Raw genomic sequence first — 24,274 nt, forward strand, 5'->3', positions numbered from 1 at the left:
TTCTCTTCGGTGGTAAAATATAGACGAAATTGTAAGAGTGGTTTTCGAAGGTGCGCCGTTTATAACGGTGGCAATTGATTAAATATCCCTCTGGAGGAGCCCGGTACGTGGACCGCACGGATACGGTTCGGTGGGGATCGGATGGACTGAACTGGACGGGAACTGTTGTAGGAACTGTCGTACAGTAGCATCGGTAGGGGCCGTCAGATGCGGTATCCAGCGGCTCGTATGAAGCTATGGTACTGTAGCACAGAAAGTGTTCTCAGAAACTAAAGATTTTGATATGATTTGGCCCCGTGAACGCCCCCAAAAAGGCTGTTCCTTACTGGGCCGGTCGGCCCATATTCCTTACTCGTCGTCTTCCTCCAAACCTTTCCGAACTCCGGAGTCGCAACAACTCTTCCACCACGATAAGCCCTAATCGCCCGCCAGTTAGCCACCACCACCTCCATGGCGACCACCTCCTTCCATCCGCTCGCCACCCCGATTGCCGGCGGCGGCGCTCGCATCCGTCGCTGCCCGCTCTCCCTACCCGTTCCCGCCCGCACGGCGCCCCGGCGGCCGGCACCGCTCCTCGTCGTCCGCGCCAAGCGCGCCGGCAGCCGGCCCCCCGCCGCCGCCTCGCGGCAGCCCGTGAACCCCAGCGCGGTACCAAAGCGGGATGCCGAGGAGGAGGTGGAGGAGGTCGAGGAGGAGATGCCGTGGATCCAGGACAAGGCGCTGGACCTCGTGGAGTTCACCGGCACCGTCACGCAGGCCATCCCGGGGCCCCGCGTCGGCTCAAGCCCCGTGCCGTGGCTCCTCGCCGTGCCGCTCGCCTACGTCGGCGTCTCGTTCGTGCTCGCGGTCGTCCGCACCGTGCGCAGGTTCACCTCCCCGCGCTCTAAGAAGAAGCGAAGGGTAAATGTTCGCGTTATAAAATTTTCCGTGGTTCCATGAACGAAATTTGATCTCGTGCTGGGTACTTAAAGTCGGTGTAAATTTTCCTTCACCTTCGCCGCTGCACTAGCCCTGTGAATTAGGTACATTTTGGAACATAGGTTTGTAGGGATCAATCTAGCCCCACAAATTGTGCTCTTTAGAGAGGTTTGCTCTGTCAAGGCGATGGGAAATGATAAATTTCGTCCCTTCTTTCAGCAGCTAATTCTATTTTTGCAAAATTATCTATCTGTGCTGACTGCATCGCTGTATAGCATCTTGGAATCACACTAAAAATCATTTTACAGCCTTCTTAAATTCAAAGTATAATGAGTTTGCAATTTCAGTTATAGAACTGTTATAAGTTTGTTCCTCTAAATCAAATAGATACCGTTGTAAATACTTAGATTGGAAGTGCTAAAACAAATTTGAGCTTGCTTTCATTGTTGATTGCAAGGTTAATGTTTTGTGAGCTGGTTGCAATCTTAATGTCAGCCTACAATTTGTCATTTTTTATCTTTGCATGTCTTCAGAATACTGTAACTCCTGTTAATTTTTTATTTTTGGTTTCACTTAAGGCCCCGTTTGGATCCCTTCATTTTGAAGGAATTGGAATCTACTTAATGGAGTAGGCTAATTATCTTGGAATGTGACATTCCACAACTTTCCAAAGTTCAGATATAACCCTATCTTAAATTCATAGGGGTGGGAGATGGAAATTGATTCTATAGATCCTCATGCTATGTTTCTAATGTGCAACTTATAGCACGCTCTTCGACTCGCTTCCCTATAGCAGAAGTGCAGCACATAAGTATCTCTCCCATATGGCCAACAATAATATACAAATATTTTCCACATACAATTATATTAGCTTAGTTAATTTGTGTCTAAATTATGATTATTAGAATGGAATTCAATTCCAAGGATCCAAACGGGGCCTAATAGTAAACCAGTGTTTCTCTACAGGTGGGTAAGAATATATTCTTGTTGAAGTCACTAGATGAGCTGTTCCAGAAGGGCAGGGAGGCAGTAGATTATCCTTCTCTCCAAGATCTCATGCAGAAGGTGTGTGCCGTAACCAACCATCTATATAATTCTTGAGAAACTAAATTAGTGGAGTGATATGGGAATGATGGCAGGTAGAACATACTTTGCTTATTTTCTTTTTTGCTTATTCTATTCGAGAAGACTTTACTTCGTTAGCTATCTTATTCTGACACTGGAGTTAGTGAATTGATGCTATGTTAACTGGTGCTGAAACCTAGATTGGAAATTTTGCTGTATGGTAGAATAATAATGTTCTTAGCAAACTGTTAGTTCTCTACACAGACGAGTCTATATCTATTGCAATTTGATGACTAATTTACTGAGTACATTGCTACTGGAAAATATTTCTTTATCTTTCAAAAAAATATTTCTTTCCATAGAAAACAGCAAGCTCATGAAATTGTAAATATGCTGCTTCTATGTGTATGCAGACAGGATTTGACATGGACGATGTAGTAAGAAAGTACATCCGGTACACACTGAATGAAAAACCCTTCAATCCTGATGTGGTTGTGGATCTTATACATCTTAGAAAGGCATCAATGCTTGAAGATGCAGAAGTTGCTGAAATTTTGAATGAGATCTCAAGACGAATTGTTCGAGAAAAAGGTATCTGTTGCTGCTTATTCTAGTTTTTCGAAAGAGCTCAAAATATTTCCAGTCACATGCTCTGGCAGATTTACCTTTGCGAATCAAGATATAATTCCTTTTCCTACTTTCCTTCTGCTGAAGTTTGTGCGCCTTTATGCTTAACTTTCTTTGCGAAGCTACTAATATCCATTTTTCATCTGCCATGCCATGTAAACAACAAAGTTTTAGATTGGGTCCACATTTTGTTTAAGAATGCGTGCAGAGCTGTTTCCTTGGTTATTATCAAACTCAAATATTTTGTGTAACTTGACATTTATGCATTGATGAAAAATTTGATACCTTGAGAATTTATGTCTGGTCATTACTGCATGCGAATGTTCCGACTTTCAAGTCCTTCAAAGCATATCCAAAGGATCAATGTAAAGGGCATGGTTGTTGGGGCAATCACAAGGCAACACAGATGCATCCTTCTACAAATTCGTAGTTCATACACTCTATTAACCCACCCCCTGATGTGGAATGTACCATACACTGATTATAATGTGAGAAGAGTGGTAGTAGCTACATTGTAATTTTATTTCTTTCCTATCATCAGTTGTCACTAAATATCTTATTAAATTCAAAATTTCGGTTTTGTTATGTCATTCTTACTCAATATGCTTTTGTATTTACAATCTTGCAGGGCCAGTAGTTATGGACTTATCTGGGTTTACAGAACAAGGTTTTAAGCGGAAGCTTGCTGTACAAGCTTTGTTTGGAAAAATCCTTTACTTATCGGAGGTAACTTGTCGATCCTCCATTTTTTTTTACTGATTTTATAATTCCATATCTGTTTTAAGACAAATCTTGATTTGAGCTGTAATGAAAAAATAGAAAGGTTTGATGGCTCACTACTTGCTGTGGAAGTCTATAATGAATGTTCGGTTTGACAAACCAGCTTATTCTAGACGGGTTTAGATCGTCATGGGGACCATTCATGGTAATGATGGGATGGCATCATTCCCTGTTTTTATGATGTAAATGTGCAATATGATTTTAAAGCAGTCCATTCCATTTCTCAGAACAAATCAGTTGTTTAGGTCCAAAACTAGGATCGTACGGTCCATTCACCATTTCATTCCTCATGCAGAAAACCCCATAAATGCATGTGCCTCTTCTTATTTACCTCTGCTCACTGCTGTCTCTGCTGTGTTATTGTGTCTAATCTCTGAAGATGCAGATAATTGATTACTAGTCTGTGCTTTGTAGGAACATTTGTCTTTCCATTCAGTTTGAAATGTTGCTTTCCATAAGATAGTCATGCCCATATTATTGCTTTCATTCAAATTGATTTATCTTTCATCTGGTGCAAGTTTCAAGTTTATTCTTATCATGGTTTGTTACTGATTAGCCTGTGCACAAGTTATCATGATGGCTCAGATCTTAATGGAAATTGTTTTTGAATCTCTATCCAGCTTCCGGAGTTCTGTTCACGGGACAGCTCACTTGTTGTCAAAGAAATCTTTGGAGTTACAGAGTATGGCTAAATTTACTATATGGGGAATTCTTGCTTTCCTTTTACCTCCATAGCCTTTTGGTAATTATTGTTTTGTAATTTCTTGTGTGTAGTGAGGATGCAGAAAGTATTCGAATTCACACCCTCTCTGCAACCGGTGATATCGAATCTATACAAAAGATGGTCGATGATCTAGACATTGGACAGGGTCCCTCGTCATCAGCTTGAATGATGGTGATGGAATAATGCTGAACACCTTCGTTGATAGTATTGCAACTTTAGCGTGATGTGAGTTTCTCCGGCCTTTTTCGTCTAGATTGTTTTCAGCCGTTGAAGTAGGAGTTGAGCAGAGGACAGGGTACTTTGGCTGGAAGTTTTGTAAATTGCCTTGCGATTAGGCCAGTAACGTCTGGCTGTGTCTCAGACCTGCCCATGACTTTGAGGAAACAAGAAAGTTGAATTGTAGCAATGAGTTTATAGAAAGCGGGAATGTTATTGAAATTTACTCCATTTTGTTTTTTTTTGTTCTATCGTGTCACTAAACAACTAAACATATACCTGCGGTTATAAATTATCTACTGATGAAGGATGGCAAATTTAGCATTTGAGTGCGTGGCATTCTAAAATATGTTTGGCCATAGTGCTGTCATGTGTAATAATAATGATAGAATGATTCTTCGTTCACCATCCTATTACCTCTGATATGTACTCCATCAGTTCTCTTTTGATAGGCATTCACGATTGATAGGCATTCATGGAGCCCTGTAAGGCCATTCTCATTTCATATTTATGTTTTCAAAATGCCACATAAGTAAGAGAACATTTTTTTAGTTTAAATAGTTTCATACAATGCATTATTGTTATTTCCTATGCTATATGCAAGACACAAACTGTGTTGGAAATAGTGTACACATGGTTTCATCACCATGAAACTCATTTCATCTCTTTCTTTGTTAACTCTTTACCACCTCATAAAAAATGTTACATGACACCTTATTTAACGAGAATGAAACTTCCATTAAAAATAGCATGCTGGGCCTCGAGGCCGGAGGGTCTCTTGTTTTCTTCCAGCATACAAAACTTGGCTTGCTACTCATTGTCGCTGATCTTGAGGCTTCTCAGGGCCGTCGATCCCCAAACGCCATCCCTACCACACGTGTCCTTTTGCCCGTGACCACCTGTCACGTCCGGAGCTGCGGCCTCGCCCTGCAAAGAGCTCCCCAGCGAACGCTTCCGGCGCCACGAAAGGCAGAGTGAGCATCGAAGCTGCAGAAACCAGAGCCATCAAAACCTGCGGAAAAAGGCAGTACCGTGCCGACGCCGCCGGCACGGGACCCCTCCTGCCGGCCGCCACCCGCGCGGCGGTGGCGGAGTTCGTCGCCACGGGCATTTTCGTGTTCGCCGCCGAGGGCTCCGTCTACGGCCTCTGTACGCCAACCTCAAGAACACACATACATACAAGCAAGCTTTACATGCATGCACCCTGCCTATTTAAAATTCTTGCTCTTTTTATTATGCCAAATTTCAAATTCCTGTCACGTGCACGAGGCTTAAGCTTGCAGTTGGTGTTGATCTCAAGCGCGAGGCTTGAAGATTTTTTGCGTTGCCGGATTTTGCAGGGAAGCTGTACAAGGACACGGGGATGCCGGGCGGCCTCTGGTCGCGGTGGCAATCGCGCACGCGCTGGCGCTGGCCGCCGCGGTGGCGGTGGCGAGCAACGCGTCGGACGGGCACGTCAACCCGGCCGTCACGTTCGGCGTGCTCGTGGGCCGCCGCATCTCTTTCGGGCGCGCCGTCGTCTACTACTGGGCCGCGAAGCTGCTCGGCGCCGTGGCCGCCGCGTTCCTTCTCATGCTCGTCTCCGGAGGCACGGTAATACGTTTCACCGTGTCAGATTCTTTTACACTTTGATTAAACTTCCTATTAATAGCTCTGAAAACCAACCTCACTGGAAAGCTCAGAACTGTGGGACAGCTCCAGGTTTGTTTGTTGTACCGTGCCAACGTTGTAAGACTAAGTTCAGAAGCATCATGCATTCAGGTTGCAGAACAGAGCCTTTGTTGTTTTTCCCCTTCCCTGCTGAGAGCCTAGTGTTGCCTACTCCTAGAAAATTAAAAAAAGATATAACCTTTAAACAACGTAACAAACATAAAGCGGTGGGTATCTTACTAGAACTGCCATAGTGCCACACCACACCAGAACTGCACGTCAATATCCAGGTCACACTTTTTGTTTCTTTCATGCTACTAGCAACAAACAAAGTCAGAAATGGTTGCGCCTGCGCGCGTACTATGTATTTTGCCTTTGGCGTACGCTACGTTTGCAAATTAACACGCGTACGCGACATGCCCGCCACGTCTCACTCCATTTTCGCATGCCTTGTCCTGCAGCGCCCCATGGGCTTCGGGCTCGGCCAGGGCGTCCACGAGCGGCACGCGCTCCTGCTCGAGGCCGTCATGACGTTCGGCCTCGTGTACGCCGTGTACGCTACCGCGGTGGACCACCGGAGCCGCGTCGGCTTCGTCCTGGGGGCGAACATCCTCGCCGGCGGCCCGTTCGACGGCGCGGCGATGAACCCGGCGCTCGTCGGATGGAGCTGGCGCCACCATTGGGTCTACTGGGTCGGGCCGCTGATCGGCGCCGGGCTGGCTGGTGCGCTGTACGAGTTCGTCATGGTTGAGCAGCCGCCGTCTGAGGCGCCGGCAGCTGCTGCAGGTCCTCGGATGCTCGTGGCCGCGGCTGAGGATTAATGATTTGTTTCCAGCGTTTGTATATTTGTTGTACGTGACTTGCTTGTGTATCTATCTACTAGGACCGAGCTGCTTCAGAGGCTCATCAGAGTACTAAAAGCTAGGGAAGTTATTATTTTGAAGTTATCAGAAGGCAATATTAAAACCCCCAACACCAGTCACCAGATTGATGGTGAGCGCGTTCGTTCTACGCTGCTAAAAAAAAATGCTTGAGCAGGAACATTACGGTGTAGGGTGTTGCTCATACTGTCATACACCTGTATATACGTGAATATATTTACTGGGATAATTTTGCTGTGTGAGGGAAAGAACAGTGGGAAATTATTCAGTACGTGACGAGTCGGAGGACCGGACGAGTAGTCACCGGCACTGCGCCGTCGCTGCCTAGCTTTTTTCCTCGCGTCCGCCGTAGCTCACGGCGGAAGATCATCAGGGACTCGCCAGTTATGCGTTACAGCGTTAGCACGTTGCAGGCTGCCATCAGGCGCCACCCAGTCAGCCGGACGCCGGACGCCGGACGCGGAGCTGCCTGTCGACGAGTCCACTGAAGACCAGCATGGATGCAAGCTCTGACTGCTCTGTGTTGTCTGCTCTCCACTGCTTTAACCTCTTGATGTTCCGATGGCCATAGGGACCTGACGTCCCTGGCATCGACCCCGGCAAACGAACCGTACCGATCCCATTCCTCGATTTGGGACGATGACTCCGTGAAGCAGAACCAGGAACTAATCAAAGGAGGGGTGATGTGATTCACGTTTTGTAGTAGTGTAAATCGTCAAAATTTATGCATATGTCCCATATCTGGCATTAGGTTTTCCACATGTACTTATGCATGAATTAAGTCATAACACAACATAAGATGGCATACAGACATAGCCATGTATAGTTCCAAGAAACATTAAATATTTTATACTGAATTGTGAAGTTATTATGTATCATGGAAAATCCACCTACATGAACAATGACTAGCGGCGCTACTGCCTTGCACGGGCGTGCAGCGTTAGTACCTTCTTTCACGTAGCCATCGTGCACCATTCCTGCTCAACCTGCTTGCCGCTTGCCTACCTGCGTCAATATCATCAACTCGCTGGACAATGACCCTAGCTTGGTCACTTTTCCTATACATTTGGTGTTTACCACAATATAATGTTAAATATGTGCATGAGCTATGGCACCTCGATAGTGAGCTTGTAGTGAACTATTCCTGCCTAATTTAGTTTGTAATTGAAGTCTTAATTTGAGAACCATGAGGACACGATAGCGTACGATAGACACTTGAGGAACATCGATTACAAATTTTGTGCATGTTAGGCGCCATTTTTAGTACATTTTAAGTGGATGTGTTTAACCTTTTGCTTCAATTCATTGCTGGTGATACATTTGGGGGTTTTCTATTGACTGCCATCAAGAGGAGGAATGATAACTCATACCAGTCAAAAGAGCAGTTTCACATGATTTTAGGGAATCGATTTAGATGTTTTAAGTTGATCTCTTACCAGATTTTAGAACAATGTTATTACTTGACCATAAATAAAATCAATTCAAAAAAATCTAACTTCAACGGATTTCTATGTGATTCTCAAATAAAATCGTTATAGTATATATTTTAGATGATTTTTTAAATATATTGTTTAGTTGATTGTTCGCCATATCTTTAGGGTGTTTATTAGTTGTATCATAAAAATAATACAAATTTAGTGTACTGTATCTATCTAAATTCCCAACAATTATATTTTTATCTATCTATCTATCTATCTTTCTATCTATCTATCTATCTATCTATCTATCTATCTAATTTTCTAACAATTAAATGTTTCATGTTCCATAAAAAAATATGTCAACTATACATAGAAACAATTATTGCATATTGTATACCATAGGATGCATCACATCATGAAGATAATAATAGAGATGCTGAGCAATCTCATAAGTTATTCAAGTCTCACTAATTGGAAATGAATGACTGCTAATCTAGTGGAGAATCATTTAGCAACTTTTTAGGTAATATCTTTAGATTATATTCTTGTTTTAGTTGTTTGTTGCTATAAATTTGGATGGTCTTTAGTAGTGTGCCATCAAGAAAAGGAATGATTAACCACACTAAACTGAACATAACTTGCTGATGCACATCATATACTAAGCAAAAAGTAAAATGTTGTGATGTGTGCTATCTGAACACATGAATACAATTCTATAACATCATGGTTGAAAGAACTACATAAAGCTACAACTTCACAAGTAAACAAAATAAATAAATAAAAGAAAATGAAGATAATTAGCTACTACTACAACCTTTCATTGCACGCGAAGATGCGCTAAAAACAGCACGCAACACACTTGAGTCATCAATGACTAAGAACTTAATTGTTGAATGGTCATGTTCATGTTATTCATGTGAAGGAGCATCTATAAGAGAAGTGATTGAAGTCGTTGTGGTGAATGTTGTGCTTCTTGAGCCATGACCGTGCTGCATCGAATAGAGAAGAAATATACTCTTCGTCATCGGAGTTTGGACTAGCCCATACTTTGGTGTCTAGCTTGTATGTTGCGAGGCCGAATGGAGCAAGTGCCACATGATCAGAGGCATTCACATTGTCTAAAGAGACATCTACAAGGATAATCACCATGTTATGTTTAATCAAAAGAAATTATTATAATTCATTATGCTGCTAAAATAGAAAGGATTAATTAATACTTTCAATTCCACATAGGCATTTCAAAACAAGTATTTTTACTGTTGTATGAGATATTAGTGAAAAAAATGAAAATGTATAGATAAATATATGATATGTGTTGCTTTTTGGGAACAAAAATAAGGGAAACAAAACAATTATTAGAGGAACTTTTATGCCTTAGTATGTACATTGGTAATAAAGAAGAAAAATATGTGTGATTGACAGGTAGACACACAAACACACCTAAAAAATACATAGAAATGAAATGAAATAAAACTTCCTTACTACCACCTATTCATTGTTGCATACCTTCAGATGTTGAAAGGCTATGGTAAGTCAAAAAACAAGTATTCATATCTTTCCGATTTTTTGCAGGGACATGACCTGATGGATACCTATAGGATAAGAGGAGGAAATAAAATTATTATCATTGTTTACCTTAGGTGAACATATATGTACCGGTATATTTGCATTTCAAGATAAAAGTAAGTGATTATAAAAAGTTACCAAAAAACCGACAACCAACTTGACGGTGAGAGCTCTGCACTGCTTAGAGATATTAGGCCAGGACAGTTATGGTACAACTCGTACACCTAAACATAAAAAAGAAAGAAAATAAGGAAGATCATATAATTGTAGTGGACCCTAGACAAATTTATACTTAAGTCTAACTCACTAATTATTAATTTAGAGGTCCTTTATTTTTAGGATTTTACAAAAAAAATATAACAAATATGTGACCTTTTTCTTTTAAAAAATAGGTGTATTTAGTACCCGTAGGATTAAGATCCAACGGACTCTTCCTTTGATCATTCTCTATAAATAGTCTCCTCTCCCACCATCCCTACCACTAACCCTATATCCACTCTATCGCCGCCTCCACCCCACCTACATGTTGTGTTCCCAAACTCGCCTCGGCACAAACAAGATCGATTGATGGCTGTCGTTGGTATGATGGTGTCAACATCCCCCCACCCCTCTCCCCCTTGCCGCCGCATCCCACGATGATTATCGCCTTCTTCACTTGCTCCGGTGAGTCTTCTGTATCAATAACCACTGTCCTTATCAAATTCACATAATCGCATAGATGCCCACCTAGGCTCAACCTCTTGTTTCCCCTCACTTATTAATTTCTCTTTGTATCATCAAATACAAGCTATCAACATATCTTTTGATGACGTCCACCTTGATTCAAACTCTTATTTACGCCACCATCCTTTGTTTCCTTTGCACTCACTTGGATGCAGGTTAGTAACATCGTGATCAATGATGCTCAACCTTGATTTAAGTCCCAATTTCCCCCACAACTCTCTATTGACTCTACTTTAATGTAGATCTAAAGATACTAACATCACTGCTAAAGATGCGCCACCTTGATTCACTCTCCCGTTTACGCAATCACCCTACCCTTTTTTTTTCTTTGCACTCCCCCAAGACCCAATCTACCAACATCTTTGTTGGTGATGCCCGACCTTGATCCAATCTCTTGCTTCGCTGTCACCCTTTTCTATCCATGTACTTCCCAAAATCCAAGCTAGAAACAACATTATTGGACCTTATCTAAGCACAAATCAACATCCTTATGGGAGATCTGATCCCAAAGGCTAATCCATTGGCGAGATATTTAGACCTATTCTGGTTTTTTAAAATAGATCTTGCAGTAATAAATAGAAACATCTTAGTTTAGCATTTGTACATTGATTCATCAAATTAAGTATGCTAATGAATTTATTTCTTTCCATCTGATGATATATGCAGGGAGTGCAAAAGTTTGAAACACATGGATGACAGAGAGGCAGCTAGATCTGACACTACACAATGTTGGAACTACATGATCTGCAAGGGGTTTATCCTTCGAGTATTTAGAACCTGACTCAACTTATGAATAGGCACCGGACAAGGTAACTTAGGCGAGGTGCACATATGTTAAGGTGAAAAATGGAAAAAAAATTGCGAATAGTAGAGAGAAAGTTAGATTTGAAGCTATTGGGACTACATACCTTGTCTACGAAAGGTACCCTTTCATAAGGGGAGTCAGGTTCAAAGTACTTGAAGAATAACTCCTCCTTGCTTTCAACTTCAACCTTGGACACGGGTGATGGTGTTTGACATCCGTGAGTCCAATCTATCGTACCGTGTTGGCTGTACTCAATGAACCTTTTATCATATACCATGCTGCAGTTAGTATGCCAACTGGAACTTTTAGAAATGATCATTGTAACCAACATTGGTACTATTTTCTTTCCTTTAATTTAATTTCAATCATATACAAAACACATCTATATACACATACTATGTGCTTACCTTTGTGAAGTAAGAACATTTGTCTTGTAGGTGTACAGTTCAATGGCTGAAAGATATGGCACGAAGAATTGCTCTAATGTCTCACCCGGAGCGATGCACACTGAAGTACCAACACCACATGCGCTCCACTGATAGAACAAATTCCAAAGATCTCCAAGGTAGAAACACTTGACTCCATTGTCTGCAATCTTTCCACAATAGTTGTTTGACTGCATTCATCGATAAAAGAGTTAAAGTTGTTTAGCTATCTTGCCTTTAGATATAAAATAGTGCATACAAGTAATAAAACGTGCATAAATATACCCCGACCTAGCTGGTTTTGAATACATTATCTCCCTAAAAAATAATCATGGGATTCTCATAGCTCTAGTGCATCAATATAGATGAGACCATGTGAACACAAGTATGCAATGGAGTATTTGTTACTTTGTCCACGACCAGTATAGATTTTTATTTTGGGTGAATCTATTTTGGATGATCTCTTTTGGAAGGTTCCTATTAATTAAGCAAGAAAAGGAATGCAATGCATGTATAGTCAAATCTAGAAGAGATCCTGATGCAATGATGATTACTTGTTGTCACTTGGGTTCATATTGAATAAATGCATATCTTGTGAATCAATTAGCACATACCTTGTATCAAGGGATATGATGCATGATAACGTGAACATGTAACTTAAGAATGAAAGGGACAATGATGTGTCAAGTGGGGTCCTTCTATTTGGATCTATCTATTGTACAGTCTAACCAAGTGTTACTAATGGTATGGAAAAAAGGTTAATTCTAGATGGAAAAAAAATCAAAAGCATTAAATGCAAAAAGGAATTGTCGTGGATTAACCTCGGGGTAAAAAATCTCATCATAACCTCCTAATTCAAATGATTGAGCAATGAATGCTCAAACAATACCTCCACGACACGACATTCTCATAAAGGCGTAACGGATACTATCTACGGCTATGTTTCGCGCCTAAAACATTTTGAATCTGAACTTTACATACAGATCAGAGGAAACATCAACAAACCCACAAGTATATATAAAAGCAACATGGAGCATGAGTAGAGCATGATCTTAAAGTGGGAAACATGGACACTTGCAATCGATAAGCTCACATATCTAGTTTTATCCACATATCCTTGTAAATCATATGCGAGACCAAATAAAAGAGGCAATATATCCAGATCAAAGATAGTAGGGAGAATGGGAGTAAGAAATTCGACAAAAGCATGAGTTCACAACATAAGGAGGAGGGGAATTGTGCAACCAAAAATTAATAGAAGTTCGTTCAAGAAATGCTTACTAGTGGAAGATAGGGTGCCTTATGAACCCTATATGCCTTAACAACTGGCGTCACACTGTCAAGAAAACACCTCAGATTGGAATGGCTCCCGACCGCCCCATCAAAAACAGCATTAGCTTCCTCTTGAACGATAGCACTAGCACCCTCCATGTCTCTACTCGCCCCTCAAAATCCTCTAAGCTGAGAGAGCAATGGCAAACCAAAGCCTATGCTTAGAGCGCTCTGTTACACCGAATGGAGGTGTGTGCTCAGGTTTTTGCAGGGGAGGAGGAGGAGCCTCGGACTGGGAATATTTGCATATCTGCCATCAATGCTTTCTAAAAAAAAAAATCTATCTCCAGCCTCCACCCCCTCTAAGGATATGCTAGCTCTTAATAACCTGCCAACTTGATATATAGCATTCCCAATTGATTATCCTTGGCTTGGCCATGTTAGTCTAGGATATTGCTGGAGTGGCTTTTTTGGCCTTTCTTCCAAATTTAGTTTTTGTTTTTCGTCATTTTCTGCTGCGAGGAGGCATGATGGCCATTGTGCCTTGCAGACATGCATGCCTGAAATGCGCAGTAACTCCAAAAACGTTTGTTCCACTGGAGTTAAGGCGATAAGCCTCCATTTTGGAAGAAAAAAAGGTATCCATTTTCGAAGGAGAAAAGAAGGTCGCCATGGGTAAGGACTTTTTTTCTCTTTGAGGTAGCCATGGGTAAGGACTATGACACCGGATCAGTACGTGTACGGCTTGGTTTTGTTCGCGTGACTTGTGTGTTTCATGTTTGTGATATGCCTGGGCTTGTATAGGACAGAAAGTAAAATGCATGTGCGTATACGCATCCAAGGCAGGATGGAGCCGTCTAATCGCCGCTTATGGCCTTGCTTTTTCTGTTTTTAAGGGCAATCACTTGCTTTTCCTGCTATTCTGAAACTTTTTGTGCACCAACCCGTTGCTTTTCCAAGGTCTCCAGGTGGTTTGTTCCTCGTTAACTTCAGATCAATAAAAATGGTGCTCTGAACCATAGTAGAAATGAAAACTTGCACTCTTCTACGTGTAAAGAAATACGTGGTGGAATTATTATGCCATGGGCCATGGAGTATGTTGGTGGCAAAGTCAACTTTACACATCATCTTGCAGTTGCAGCCCTGAAGCCCCTGAGGATTGAAAATTGCGTCATGCTCATGCACGATGCGTGAGCAAGTGGACCCGTAGAACCCGCTGAAGCAAAGGAATTCCAATCTCTTTTTTCCTTCAAGAATGGAAACTGTTGTCTCCGGACGTTCCTCCCGCATCCGCAGGCGGCTGATGCGCAAGAAACAGAAACAGGCAGCGTTCAGAAGGTCAGAGCCGGTCGGTCACCCGATGCATTATTTTTAATTTTTTAATAAATAATAAAAAATCGATGCTATATCTATAAATCAAACCGATGCTTTATTTGTTTAAAAAAACTATGCTTTATTTTTTTTAAAAGAACTATGCTTCCTTCCTTCTCAAATATCAACAAACAGCCCACAAACCGGCCATGCCCGGCCCATTCGTACGGTCCAGCTAGCGGAACACCCCGCCGGGCCCCTCAACAGCTCGGTCTCGCTCGGGCCGAACCTTCGCAAACCACGGCCCGCGCCGGTCCATTCACCGTCCTCAATTCCGCGGCTGCAAGAAAAATATCCTTCGTCGCCTCCGGCTCCGGGTGAGGAAGACTCCCGAACGGTCGAACACTGGTGGAAGCGTTTGCTTGCCATCCATGGCGACTTCTACTGCTGCTGCTGCTCTGCTCCGCCCCTGCCCGGGAGTTCCCGCAGCGGTAAAGCCCTACGCTGGGAAATGGAATCCTCGCGTCCTTTCGCACGAGTTTAACTGAGTACAGCTTCGTCTTTGTCGCTTGCAGTTGCAGTTGTCGGAGAGGTGGTCTCCCCGTGCGGTTGCTGGGCGGACGACGAGGAGGAGAAGGGGAGCGGCGGGGGTCGTGCGAGCTTGCTTCAACCCTCTCGGGGACGAGCGCATCCTCCGAGAAGCCATCAAGGTAAATTTCTTGGGTCCTTTTCAGTTTTTTCTTCTTATAATCTATGATTGGGGATAGTTCTAGTTTGGTTGATTGTATTGTGGTTGATTTGAGGCTTTAGGTAGCTTCTAGTGGTGGGAAATGTGAAATAGACCGTTCAATCCGACTCTTACACCTATATAGCTGGTAGCTGTAGTCTCAGCTTCATCAATGCTTGTGGTCTTTTGTACGCTTGTAAAGTTTTTTCCTGGAAGATGGGACAGTTTATGCCGCAGTCATAATTCAGATTTGTTTCGATGTTCATGATGTTGGAGAAACTTCATATTGATCTATGGAGCTAACTCTTCATTAAACTTTTCAGTGCGTTCTGAACTGTTATGGTTCCCATGCTATCATCGATATAGGCAAAACTAGCAAAATTGACCCTCAACTTGATATGTAGGCGTATTGTTTCATACTTCCCTGTTATTTTAGGTTCCAATGTCATCAATTTTGGTAATCAAAATGCATTCTGGAAATGGAAAGTTGCAGATAATTCAGGAAGAGTAGCTATACTGTTAGTGACATTCATCAAACAATAATAATTATACGCTCTTTAGTCTGGAACTGACTTCTTTTTCCTGTTGAAGCAAGACCAGATGATGATATTTTATCTATCCTGTCTGTAGGAGCCAGTAGCATTCATGGGTGGTGTGTTTGCTGGCCTCTTGAGGCTTGACCTGAATGAGGATCCTCTCAAGGAATGGATCACTCGGACAGTGGAGGCTTCTGGAATAGCTGAGGAAAACAGCTCTGAAGAATCAAGTGAGGCAGATCAAAATGATGCACCTCAACAAATTGAAATTGAGTGAGGTGCACTGGCTACCTTTTGCCTGCTTAACATATTTTCCCTGTAACTTATCCTGAATATCTGTAATACCTGAGTCATGACATTCTTGCAAAAACTTTTATGTGCTTATATTGTTTTTAAGTCAAACATTGGATCAACATTGATAATATAAAACACTGGGCCCTGGTTTTGTTCTCCCACTCCTATTTCATAAATCATAATATGAGAAATTTTAGAGTGCTTAAAAAAATGAGAGCCGTCCATCTGGTGAAATCAAACGGTGGAAACAAAGAAAGTACCATGAAGTACTAAAAGAGAAGTACCAAGAGGTACCAATTTGGTGGGACCAAGTACCAAAAATAGTGAGAAATTACTATGATGCCCTTTTAATTATGTGTAAATCTATTTAATTCTTTTTTGGTAAGAAGGATAAGAAAGGAAAGTACCTGCAAGTACCACTGGTACTTTAAAAGCATTGTAACAAAGCTCAATATGATGTGTCAGTCCTTAAGATGTGTTCCTTCAAAACTGAACTTTGGCCATTAGTACAGCTACGGAATGTATTACAAGTACATGAAAGGTTATAAAAGTGAACCAAATGCAAATATGATGGTTGTATTTTTTTTTTGGCGACTAACTCTAAAGATGATTGCACCAATTCATTTCTCAAATGTTGCAAACTTTGACTCTCATGATGTTTTGGGGCCTATATTGTTAAATGGAGGCAGTTGATGACCAACAATAAAATGAATTTTACTGATACATGTATTAGGGAGTATTTGGATAATCAAACATCATGTCTCCTTTTTATACTTACTGGTAAGCACCTTCAGTTTCATTGGAAAAATAGGATACTTTTGTCCCTTTTGTTCTATTCCTGATATCAGAACAGTATAGTGTCAGCATCATGTATTCATTGGCTTCAAGTGAAGTTTTATGTGGACATCAGTTGAATATTTGAATGCATAAGAGACTACGACCAGGTTACTAACCATCAGTTCACATGGAGAAAGGATCTTGCAGAGGTTTTTTGGTGAATAGGATTTGCACATCTGAATTGGAGTTTGAATATGTATGTCTTACTGAAAATGCAGTCTTTTGATCCATGAACTCATAAGTCTTGGACAACGATTTATAGAGGACTTAGTTGTGTATTCAAATGGACCAGTCTGCTATACTAACTACCCTTGAAAAAACATCATGTTCTTTTTTTCTTGTTTTGCTCCATATAAATTACTTCTATGGAGCACTGCTGCTTATTTTTGTAAGAAACAAGGTCTTCCAGCTTTATTTCAACAAAAAGGCACAAATAAAACAAAGGGTCACGCATTAAGCGTATTCGAGGCGTGCCCGCCAAACACACTCTCAATGACAGCCGGCACGTTACTGAACTCCACATGCACTGCTGCTTATACATAGTTTTAGTTTGCATACTACAAGGAAATAAGATATAAATAATTTGCTTTGCAAATATCGAATATAAATAAAATTTAAAGATCCTGGCATCTCCATTACATGGTTTAGATGGATTTTGTGAACAATATAGCCAAAAAAATTTCAAGTAAACAACGTGTCCTAGACAGATTGCTGTGGGTTGAAAAGGGCACGTGTTCTTGTTGACAAAAAGAACCAGATTTCTTTGGAATATAATAAAGGGTCCAAGAAAAATATCATTTCGTCTCTCTGATGTATTGCATATTCATGAGGTATACTTGGTGATAATTTTCCTTTTGAATGCTAGTAACTGTTTAATTTGTCTAGAATGATGCTACATATTGGAGCTACTTCTGTGCTTCAACAGGAACAATGTTCGTGTCATGTCTGATGGCTCCCTGACATAGTTAATGCTGAGAAACCTAAGAGTGAGACAGTCAGTATCTGATTCAAAATATTATCACTTAAGGAAGGTGTCATTCTCATTGTCCAATTGAATGAAAGATCACTATTTTAGAACATTTTAGGTTCCGGGAGGATAAGATTATTGAGAAAACTGAATATATTTGTTAATCAGTCCTCTTTTCTCTTGTTTTCTTGAGCAAGAAAGGTACCATTCCTTGTGAGCTTGGTGGATCTTCTCTTGCCTCCCGCTTTCCTGTTTGTGGGACACTCTTTTCATCCGGTTTTCGCACTGTGATAAGTATCCCCGTATTCTTCTCTTCCTCATATTCCTGTGTGTACATCAGGACAAGAAGTTAGGTGATGATATTTCCCAGTTGTTTGGCTTCTCTCATTACTGATTCATTTAGAAATACATCAATGGTTTTGCACATTTATATAGTTATATTTGGTATTGTAAGTTACTACGTACAGTTACGTGTATGGTTCCCAAAACATGCCTTTGGCATTTTGGCAAGACTTTGGTTATGGTATAAAATTGAAGGTACTTTTCAAGATAAATCTGCATACATCATTTTTATGTGTTCAGTCTACTAAATGGTTGGTAATACATTGATAATCATATTTATAAATTTTGATCCGTTATATTACCACTCTTGTGTGTTCGGAGAGGGTAGGTGTAAACACCATATGCACTGGCAAGACTAGTGAGGTATGCTACAGTGGAGTTTGTTCTGTGTTTGTTGGGAGATTGGTCATTTGTGGTTCCAAATTAAAATGGATGGACTCTGTTCTGTTCTATCGTTTGTATGTTGGGAGATTATTGTGCCATGCCTAGCGACAGGTGATATATGAAGGTTAGGCAGATTTCTTTTAATGCACTGTACCCCACATGAGACTGACTGATAAAAAACTAATTTATCTTGTCAGTGGATTTTCGTTCTTTTCCATTTTAGAAGGTCTCTATATAAGTCCACACTTGAGTTTGAACTTTGACTAATTCTGATCCGGGTATTTTTCTTCTACCTGCATAATTTATTACTCATTGCAATTTGGTCTCTTCTTTCCTTCCTCTCAACCGTGCAGGGCAAATCAGACTGTTGGGCGGTGCTTTCCAACTAATCCAATGATGGGCGTGGATCAAACAGGAATGGCTATCAGAATATCCTTCGCCTGTAAGTCTCCAGCTCCAACTTGCGAGGCGAGCTGTTATGGCATAATATGGTTGGCACTCTAGAACCAGAAGTCGTTATTGTTGATTTGATCTCAAGCCACTGACGTGAACTCAGTGATATACCAATGCAACCACTAACTACGTGATGATGACTGGAACATATTTCTGCTAGAATGTTTTTGGTTCTCACTTGATGATGACTGGAACATATTTCCGCTAGACCTTTTATGCTTCTCAGTGGAAAGGGATTGCCCTTTAATGCTGATGAAGAAACGCCATGAACTCAAGTTCAGAACATTTCCCGTAACATGGGAAAAGTTTCGTAAATTTTGTCACTTAATAATTTGGAATATGATATTAGTAGATACTGAAGTGATGAAAATAAGTGAAACTAGCATTAGGATAGTGTGCTCAACACAGATTTTTATTTGCTACTATTTGAAAATGGGGGAGAGAAGCATGGATAGAGCATCCATGAAGCAAGGCAACTTAAATTCATTGCACATCACATTACTATTTGTGAAGACAAAGGGTACCAGGAGCATGTACAGATAAGATAACAATCTTTCGCGCTAGCATACTGACATTTCAATTATACATCCTGTCATGTCGTTGTAAGAATGGTATGATTGGAAGCGCTGCGACACATGATACATCACTGTTGTGTGCTGATTTACATTGTTCAGCAGGTCATAGAACAGACACCTGGCTAATAATCATGAACGAAATAATTTGTTCTTTTTGCTAGTATAAAATATGGCGATTGGTGCCCTGTCACCTGACATGTCACTTTCTTTCCTTTTCTTTTCTGTTTACAAGTCCATTTCGATACACATATATTCCTGGCACGTGGACAGGAATTGTACAGTCATGCATGCAAGTGACTAGACAAAGGGCCTGCAATCAGCTCAAATGACCTCATCGAGTTTGCCAGGAATTTTACGAGGGAAAAGCAGCAGGGGAGATTTCCATTCCATGCCATCTTGCGTTTTACCGGCCGGTTTATCTACTTCGATCCAACATCCAACCCGGGCGGCTCACGCTTCACGCCCCGCCTGCTCGTCACCACGCATTTGACGTTCGCTCGAATTAGGTAGCTCATGCAGATGTTTCCATGCCATCCTGAGGACTTTCTCCTATATAAGAGTAGAGTTTTAACAGTATTGATTAGCGTGAGTTGATCTGCTGGACAGATCACGGTCAAGGTGGCCGACACGCCAGCAAGCATGAAGAGCTCCGGCGTCGTGCTAGTGCTCCTGCTGGCCATCGCCATGGCGAGCTGCAGGCTCTCGCTCGCTGCCACCGCCGCCGCCACTCACGAGAGCGGCGCCAGCATTCCCGCCATCCTGGGCCGCGAGCTGCGGGAGTTCATCGCCAGGGCCGGCAACATGTTCCGGTCGTCGGGGGCTGACGGCTGGCGCGCCGCGGCCACGAACGCCACCGCCGACGCCGACGCCGACGCCGAGGCGAAGAACCTGCGTGCCGTGGCGGCGTCCCGGAGGCGGCGGCCCGCCAGGAAGTCCGCGGGCTGCGTCAGCGCCGCGGCGTGCCGGAAGAGGCGCGTGATCTGCGCCAAGAGGTGCTACCGCGCCTTGCGCGCCGCCAGCCTGACCCACGTCCCCTCCCGATGCGTCGTCAAGTGCAGGAAGTGCGTGCCCACCTGCTAGATCGCGCATCGCGCCGCGTCGCGTACTCGCGTCGCCGGAGTTGCTACTTCTTGTCGTCGTAGGCTCGGTGGAATAAAGATGCAGAACCCTGTTCCGTGCGGTAGTAGGTCGTAGTGAATATTGTGATTTCTATACTGTACCCCGTCAGCACGTTTTGGAATTTGGATTCGGATTTTTCCACTTGAATATCAGTTGTTACGCTCACTTCCATGGTAGTAGTACAGTACTGTATGGTACACTGGCAACTTCTGTAGCGGCCATTTGTTTTGTTTTTTTTTTGGGAGGAAAGTGTAGAAGCCAGCAGTTGTGGGGGTATGGGAGGTGCGTGTGGGCTTTCAGGGTTGAGCTTCCTGACGACTGACGGGAAAGCTGAACGAACTGCTAACCGTCTGCACTTTTAATCAAGGAGACGCGTGCCAAGGACGGTGTCAGATGGGCACGATCGATCATTGCCCGGGGAATACTAGGGCTTGTTTAGTTGTTCAACTTTGGACAACCAAAATTACTGTAGCGTAACTGTAGCGTTTCGTTTGTATTTGTAAATTATTGTCCAAATATTGACTAATTAGGCTCAAAAGATTCGTCTCGCAAAGTACAACAAAATTGTGCAATTAGTTTTTGATTTCGTCTATATTCAGTACTCCATGCATGTACCGCAAGTTTGATGTGAAGAGAAATCTTTTTTTTACATAGTATCAAAGTTGAAATTTGGAGTGCCTAGCTCGCGCGAGCTCATTCGCCGAATCCCCCGCCATCTCACCTAACACGATTGACCAAGAAACGAAAGAGACCTCGCTATTACTCTGTGTGGTTTGCGGTTGAGAGTCCTGGCTGTTGGTTGCTGCCTCTGCCTGCCTAATAACACCCCGGTTTCTCGAGTGCTACGAAGATTTCGGACAGCCAAAAACCTGCGCGAGCCGTACAGTACAGGGAAAACCCCTGTCTGTTTCAGGCCGCGGCATGACTCATGCGTCATGACCGATTCGAACCTACCGTGCGCGGACACGCCATCTTGTAGCCTACTTGCATGCTCGGCCTTGGCCGGGAGAAAGCTCATCTTGCCATCACGAATTGGTTCAACGGTGGATCGTCCCATGCTGCGGTGTTGTCACGTCGATCGGTAACCGCTGGTCATGCCAATTTTTCTACTTACGGAAGTGAAAGCGGCGCACGTCGCGGTGACCGTATGATGCTGGGAGAACGCGAATTTTGGACAGCACTGTAGATGGATTTAGACGAGTCCTAGTAGTACTAGTACAACACGTTATGTCCCGATTAATCCAAAATAAATCAATTTGTCCTGACATAAATCGATTTGTAGGCTTATCCATCACTATCACTCCATCCGTTTTCAATTTTCATGTACCACGCTGGCTCCGGCCACCGAAACATCGAAGACACCTTTTGGAGAGGACAAAAACCGAGGGGGAAGTGGTCTTTCATTACTGCCTCCTCCGTCTAAATCTTTATATTTAAAAAATAATAATTTTGAATGGAGGACATGATTTGAGACTGAAAACATGTAGCATGTGCCCATGCGGCGAGAGGGTCCAGGGCCCAGCTAGCAGGGATCCAAGCGGCCGGGGAACAGGTGACGCCGCGCAAGCCGCCAGGAACCGAACAGCGCGATGCCCACTGCTACGCTAGAACCGCGCGCAGCTGAGTCAGGCCGAGCGCGCTCGTTTCGCACGCGTGGCACCCTCGCTGCCGCGGCTTCCGATCCGCGACGCGCATCGCCATCGCGCGGTTGCGCATCGCCGTTCCGTCGTAAACCCGGCGGGGCGGGGAAGGAGCGAAGGGATGGATAGATAGATGCGTGCAGCCGTCGCGGATCGGTGGACGTGACGTGCGCGAGCGGTTGGAGTTGGAGCGCGCAGCCCCCGGAGGCCGGACGGAGGGCTAGCTAGGCCAGGGCTCTCATTACTTGCCCGGCGCCGCGAGATGGACGTGCAACTACACGGCACGGCACGGCACCCCCAATGCAACGGACAACGCCACCTGCGTGAGTGCGACCACGCGGTGCCCGCCCGGCTGCCCCCGTCCAGCGGTCGCGGCCGCGGCGAGGTTTCCTCCCTCCAGGACGGCAGGGCGGCAGGCAGGACCCGTTCCCATCGGTCTTTGCCCGCGGCACGGGGTTTTCGTTCTCTGATTCTCTCGCCCGCGCGCGCCTCGGCTAACGATGTCATTAATGGATTCCCCGGCCCGGTAGCCAGTAGCACCGGTGCTCTGTATGTGCAGCTAGCTAGCAGGATCAGGACTAGCAGTCAGTAGCGTGGTCAAACCCCTGGCGCGGTCTCGTCTACCACTCGTCTTGTTGGGAGGATGGCAGTTGAGGAGATCTCAGCTAGTAGCTCTGCCTGGAGTCCGAGTTCTGAACTCGGTCTCCTCCGCTGGTCAGCATGGAGGCTTCAGTCATAGGCCGGCGGCCGGCCGGCCGCAGCAACAGCCAACCGTACGTGTCGGTCCGGCCGCCGCGTGAGAGTTTTGAACGGAGTTTTGGAGGCAGCATGCCGGCATTCCATCAGCCGGCGGGTTTGCCAGCCAGCCGTGTCACGCATGGCTTGCCTGTGTGCCGACGCGAAACTTTCTTGTTTGTGCCAACCGCCCAGGGGTGAGGTGAGAGGTGAGTCGTACGGTACGTTGGCTGCGACTGCGAGGACGGGAACCGATCGAGCAGCCCGCAGCAAGCGGCCAAGGACGCGTGGGGTCTCGGAAGTTGGAGGCGATTTGCTGTTGTCAACTTTTTTTTTTGGTCACCAGCCAGCAGCTGCTGGTGCCGGATCTGAGCTTAATGATTCTGGGAGCGGCTCTCTCGGACCGGAGCTTAATGATCAACGGAGGTTGACACATCGCACCATTTTCTGTGTCCTCTCGCGGTCCATCAATTCGAACGTCGAGTACCACCACTATGTACTCGTACTGGCACCAATAATTTTCTTCTGACAATATCAGGTTTAGTCCATCAGCTATACTACATCAAAACATGAACTTAGTTTCTTCCATCGTTCACCAAGAACTGGGTAACCATCATGCGATGTGAGGTTTGCTACCTTAATTACAGGTAGAAACCTAACACTCTGGTATTGTATTCACGCTCTCCGAATGATTGTCTTGCACTGAAACGATATACTCAATCACAGGTTTATCCCAGGATTGTCACGCCATATTGGCACAACCCATACGCCCTTTTCATGACCTACTCATGGTTATTAGTATCTGTCATGCCATATGCTATCTCGATCAGTCGAACTGCACGCCATCGCTCGCTGTCGTCTGCATCCGTTCCGGGTGCTGGCGATCTGAATCCGCTGCGAAACGACTCTCAATGAGAGAAAAGAAAAGGGAGACGGGCCGGCGGGGCGCGATTGAATGCTCGCACAAGAACCGAGAATTATGGGGATAAAAAGGGGGCGGCGATGAGCCATCGAGCCGGAAGGTATGGCGATGAAGGAAAGTACAACGCCAACGTCCACCAGTACCCGCTATAAATGCGGCCTGCAGCTGGCTGGATCCATCGATCTGATCTCTCACCCGTCTCCTCTCCTCTCGCCTTCATCATGTGGCGTGTGCGGCCATGTGTGCAGTGCCTGTGGACGGCGTCGGGGCCGTAACGTGTTGCCGTCGTGGCCTGCTCGCTCTGGCCCGGCCCCAGCCCTCTTGACTTCCGTGTTCCCTCGCCGGACTCCGACGATCCGCTC

General features: G+C 44.0%; 4 protein-coding genes across 4 annotated transcripts; all 4 read left to right on the forward strand.

The window, feature by feature from the left end:
* The first annotated feature begins 358 nt into the window (after nt 1-358).
* On the forward strand, nt 359-4,570 carry LOC101780748. Its single transcript, XM_004976248.2, has 6 exons — nt 359-900; nt 1,885-1,983; nt 2,397-2,574; nt 3,239-3,336; nt 4,011-4,072; nt 4,165-4,570. The coding sequence occupies exons 1-6, from the start codon at nt 451-453 to the stop codon at nt 4,277-4,279; spliced, it is 1,002 nt and encodes a 333-aa protein (XP_004976305.1). The 5' UTR covers nt 359-450; the 3' UTR covers nt 4,280-4,570.
* Nucleotides 4,571-4,805: 235 nt separating this feature from the next.
* LOC101785608 (probable aquaporin TIP3-2) lies at nt 4,806-6,941 on the forward strand. The gene is given in 5 exon segments (XM_004978091.2): nt 4,806-4,815; nt 5,174-5,479; nt 5,671-5,705; nt 5,708-5,923; nt 6,442-6,941. Coding segments are annotated over 5 exon segments (927 nt in total). The 3' UTR covers nt 6,802-6,941.
* Nucleotides 6,942-14,708: 7,767 nt separating this feature from the next.
* Nucleotides 14,709-19,098, forward strand: LOC101781150 (UPF0426 protein At1g28150, chloroplastic). The gene is made up of 4 exons (XM_004976249.2): nt 14,709-14,872; nt 14,957-15,091; nt 15,739-15,922; nt 18,822-19,098. Exons 1-3 carry the CDS (start codon nt 14,813-14,815, stop codon nt 15,919-15,921), a joined length of 378 nt encoding a protein of 125 aa, XP_004976306.1. The 5' UTR covers nt 14,709-14,812; the 3' UTR covers nt 15,922; nt 18,822-19,098.
* Nucleotides 19,099-19,358: 260 nt separating this feature from the next.
* LOC101781819 lies at nt 19,359-20,762 on the forward strand. The gene is made up of 2 exons (XM_004976251.3): nt 19,359-20,002; nt 20,103-20,762. The coding sequence occupies exon 2, from the start codon at nt 20,136-20,138 to the stop codon at nt 20,574-20,576; it is 441 nt and encodes a 146-aa protein (XP_004976308.1). The 5' UTR covers nt 19,359-20,002; nt 20,103-20,135; the 3' UTR covers nt 20,577-20,762.
* The last annotated feature ends 3,512 nt before the right edge of the window (nt 20,763-24,274 follow it).

The sequence above is a fragment of the Setaria italica genome, chromosome VII (genome assembly GCF_000263155.2).
Source record: "Setaria italica strain Yugu1 chromosome VII, Setaria_italica_v2.0, whole genome shotgun sequence".
Lineage (NCBI taxonomy): Eukaryota > Viridiplantae > Streptophyta > Magnoliopsida > Poales > Poaceae > Setaria > Setaria italica.

Coding starts and splice junctions, on each gene's coding strand:
- LOC101781819 (XM_004976251.3), top strand. CDS start 20,136: ATGAAGAGCTCCGGCGTCGTGCTAGTGCTCCTGCTGGCCATCGCCATG.
- LOC101780748 (XM_004976248.2), top strand. CDS start 451: ATGGCGACCACCTCCTTCCATCCGCTCGCCACCCCGATTGCCGGCGGC. Junction 1,984..2,396: donor TCCAAGATCTCATGCAGAAG/GTGTGTGCCGTA, acceptor ATGTGTATGCAG/ACAGGATTTGACATGGACGA. Junction 2,575..3,238: donor ACGAATTGTTCGAGAAAAAG/GTATCTGTTGCT, acceptor ACAATCTTGCAG/GGCCAGTAGTTATGGACTTA.
- LOC101781150 (XM_004976249.2), top strand. CDS start 14,813: ATGGCGACTTCTACTGCTGCTGCTGCTCTGCTCCGCCCCTGCCCGGGA. Junction 14,873..14,956: donor GCCCGGGAGTTCCCGCAGCG/GTAAAGCCCTAC, acceptor TGTCGCTTGCAG/TTGCAGTTGTCGGAGAGGTG. Junction 15,092..15,738: donor TCCTCCGAGAAGCCATCAAG/GTAAATTTCTTG, acceptor TCCTGTCTGTAG/GAGCCAGTAGCATTCATGGG.